This window comes from Eimeria mitis, genomic scaffold (genome assembly GCF_000499745.2).
Source record: "Eimeria mitis Houghton genomic scaffold, Emh_scaff4448, whole genome shotgun sequence".
Lineage (NCBI taxonomy): Eukaryota > Apicomplexa > Conoidasida > Eucoccidiorida > Eimeriidae > Eimeria > Eimeria mitis.
In genome coordinates, this window is record NW_013572762.1 from 1 (window position 1) to 3,307 (window position 3,307).

Sequence of the window (3,307 nt, forward strand, 5' to 3'; positions counted from 1 at the left end):
TATATATATATATGTGTGTGTGTGTGGTTACCTGGCGAATCTGGGGTCAATACAGAGGCCGCCAACGGACTCAAGGGCGAGGCGTACGTGTTCGTTTTCAGGTGTCATGAGACAGGAGGGCTCAAAGCTTCTCATTATTCTTCCTAGCATTCTTTCTGTGAGTAGCATTTCTGTTTCTGGTGCTTCACCAGAACAACAAGAAGAAATAGAATCAACTATCTCTTGTAATCCTATACTATTAGCTGTTTTTAATGCTTCCATTTGTTTTTTATTGGCCCTACCGCATCGACCTGTATCTACTATACTTGTAGATACACCACCATTATCATTCATTAAACTGCTGCTACTTAATATTGCAAAAGAAAGACCATGTGCATGCGGATGCGCCTGCTGCTGTCTCGCTATTTCCTTTAGCGTCGGCAGCAGCAACATTGCATGCCCTTGCAGCACACCAGGGAAAGCTCGAACAAAACCCAGCAGTGTTATACGCGCCTTTGAAGGGGAAAGCTGCAACATCACACAGAATTCATGTGTATACGCAACCACATAACACTGCGTCCTGCGCACGCACGTACGTACACGATCATACATATAAATACATACCGCAGCAACTGAGAAACAAAGCAGCGCAGCTCAGCTTACTGTTCTTTTTATAGGTGTAGCCTCGAAAAAGGAACGTTTAAAAGGCCTTACCTCATTAAGACCGAAGGTGTTCAGCAGATAATGCATCTGTTTTGGCGTCAACTTCTGCGGATTCAACTGCGCAGGAGAGGTGAGGCGGCTCGCCCCCTCGCCCATTTTCACAGTTTTTTTGAATCACAAATTTGTTATTTATAAATATTTTTCGTCTCACAATTACGTCACTTTACAGGGGCCCCTTCAGCCGTCTGCATGCGTCGTCTTGTCCTTGTAGTAGCTCGCGTTCTGGGCGTTGTTCGAACCCTCCAGCAGCCGAGCTGCAGCATCGGTTCTCTCAGCAGCAGCAACTGACTCTGCCTCAATGTCTTTGAAGGGGTGAACCAGATGCAGCAGAAGCCAAGAGCTTCGCCTGGAGTTCAACTGGACGAATTCGACCTCCTAAAGCGCCNAACCAGATGCAGCAGAAGCCAAGAGCTTCGCCTGGAGTTCAACTGGACGAATTCGACCTCCTAAAGCGCCTATGCGACAGCCAGCCAGCCACGTAGGTTTCCCTGTGAGGCGGGGGTTCTGCCGGTTACATGTGCTCCTTCTGGATCAAATGTAGGCACAGATGAGTAAATGTCGTTTTTCAGCAATCAAGATGTTGAAGCAAACCAAATACGCATCGCATCCTCCACCTCAGCTCAGCACCTGATGCTGGTGTGTGCCCGGTCGTTCAGGTTTCCGAAGCAAAGCGCTCAAGGCTGAGAGCCTCAATCAGCTGCTTATATTGTCGAGAAACACCGAAATAGCAACACGATCAAATCTATGAAAACTGCGCTGAGAAAGCTTTAGATCCGCTGGCCCGAAGCACCGGCTCGGTGGGCAGCTGTTGCCTGTGGAAACAGAAGAGCAACTCAGTGACAGAAAGCGACCGAAGAAAGAAACAGACTCTGCTAAAGAGCTAACACANTTCTTTTTGGAAAAAATAAAACCGTCTCTTTTGTTGTGAATAATACAGAAGACGAACGAGCGGCAAAACTCTTCCCGATTGAACAACCACGGGCAGCCAAGAGGCGGGCGGGGCGTCCAGGGTGTTAGTTCTGTGTGTATGAGTTTGGATTGTATTAAGCTGCAAATTACTTATAAGGATTAGTTAGAAATGATTAGTTAATAGTGGTTGTAGTAATACCAAGGGAATCAAATTTATAGGATTTCTCACGCCTTTCGTGTATCCCGGCTAACGAGCATGCACAGTCGCGGCCGCTGCGGACGCCGGGGCATGTTAAACAAGCCCAAAGTATAATAGTTGTGATGAACTCTCCAAAGCAATTGGACAGTTCGTCTTTGTCTTCTTAGCAGGGCAGCTTGCCCCGTTGTCTGAATATCCTGCCGCTAAGACAATGGACGTTCACAACAGCGACGACAGTGGAAGCGGTGGTGAGGAGGTTGGGTTGAGCAACCGAGCAAGAAGAAAACTATTAATGCAGCAGAAGCAGCAACAAGATAAACAGCGGGAACAGGCGACTGAAACTACACCCTCTGATACTGCTCCTGCTGAACTACCCACNAACAAGATAAACAGCGGGAACAGGCGACTGAAACTACACCCTCTGATACTGCTCCTGCTGAACTACCCACGAACGTGAACACGCAGAGCTCGGGCGCCACTGGCGGCTGGGCCCATGACCAACAACCGCCTATGACGGGTCCGTGCAAAGTTGAATACTGCCCGAGTAAGCTGCCACAAAGCGCAAGGAGAAACAGGCGTGAACCTCTGCTCGCCTTCACTCGTTCAACTTGATGGTAATATCCCCTGAAGTGCATAGAAGCCATGGAGCAAGAGCACCTCTTTATCAGCCCCAGGAAACGCTATGAAAATACTTACATGCGGATGTTTGGGGCTGTTTGTGTCCGCTGTGTGGCCGCATCTGTGTAAATTTAGCTTGCGGTATGCCATTTGAGTACTGCGAGTTCTCCGGCGCGGCCTGTTCAAAGCAAGGGGATGCGAAAGAAGAAGACCCAAATAGCCAGGCGTCTGCATTGCAGCAAAAGGAACATGAAGAGCAGCTCTCAAATGAATTAGAAGAGAAAGCCGCAATAAGCGATGCAAAAAGAGGCGCCGGGAAGAAGGATGGTGCGAAGCCGGTGAGCCACCAACGAACTGGCTGTAGCTGAAACGGATAAACAAGTTAGTACTAAAGCTGGGATTCGATCATAATATATATCTGTGAACTCAATGCGTTTCTGTATATCATTTCTCAACGTTTCTTCTACACTCAGATGCTTTTTCTGTACCTGTCGAGGCAGAAAGAACACGCACACCCGTCACCCAGAAACGATAAGCACTACACTACAGCTCTCACTGCTGCAACGTATAGAGGAATATGCATTTGTTGCGGTATTTATTTTTTGCAGAAAGTCGTGACTGTTCAGAAACAAACGAAGAGAAGAGGCAAATGTGCAACCAACATCTGGGGCCTTGAGCACTTCGGTGCGTTCACATTCATTCCCAGTAGAGAAGCAGCGAAATATGTTTCATTGATTAGAGAGGAATATGAAGAGGAAATTATATTTCTTTGATTACAAATGAACATGAAAACATTCAAATCCCCACCATCTTCTTGCTTTCTGTTGCAGGCGTCAAACAAGAACAGGTGGCGAAACTCGCGAGTAAACATTTTGCCTG

General features: G+C 47.5%; 1 protein-coding gene across 1 annotated transcript in view; it reads left to right on the forward strand.

The window, feature by feature from the left end:
- Window positions 1-2,571: 2,571 nt before the first annotated feature.
- EMH_0075220 (translation initiation factor SUI1 domain-containing protein, putative) overlaps window positions 2,572-3,307 on the forward strand; it is a gene marked incomplete at both ends in the record, with an annotated part of 1,386 nt that continues 650 nt past the window's right edge. The window contains 3 exons of the mRNA XM_013499568.1: window positions 2,572-2,766; window positions 3,037-3,112; window positions 3,259-3,291. Coding sequence (XP_013355022.1) covers window positions 2,572-2,766; window positions 3,037-3,112; window positions 3,259-3,291 — 304 coding nt within the window. The remainder of the gene's footprint in view (window positions 2,767-3,036; window positions 3,113-3,258; window positions 3,292-3,307) is intronic.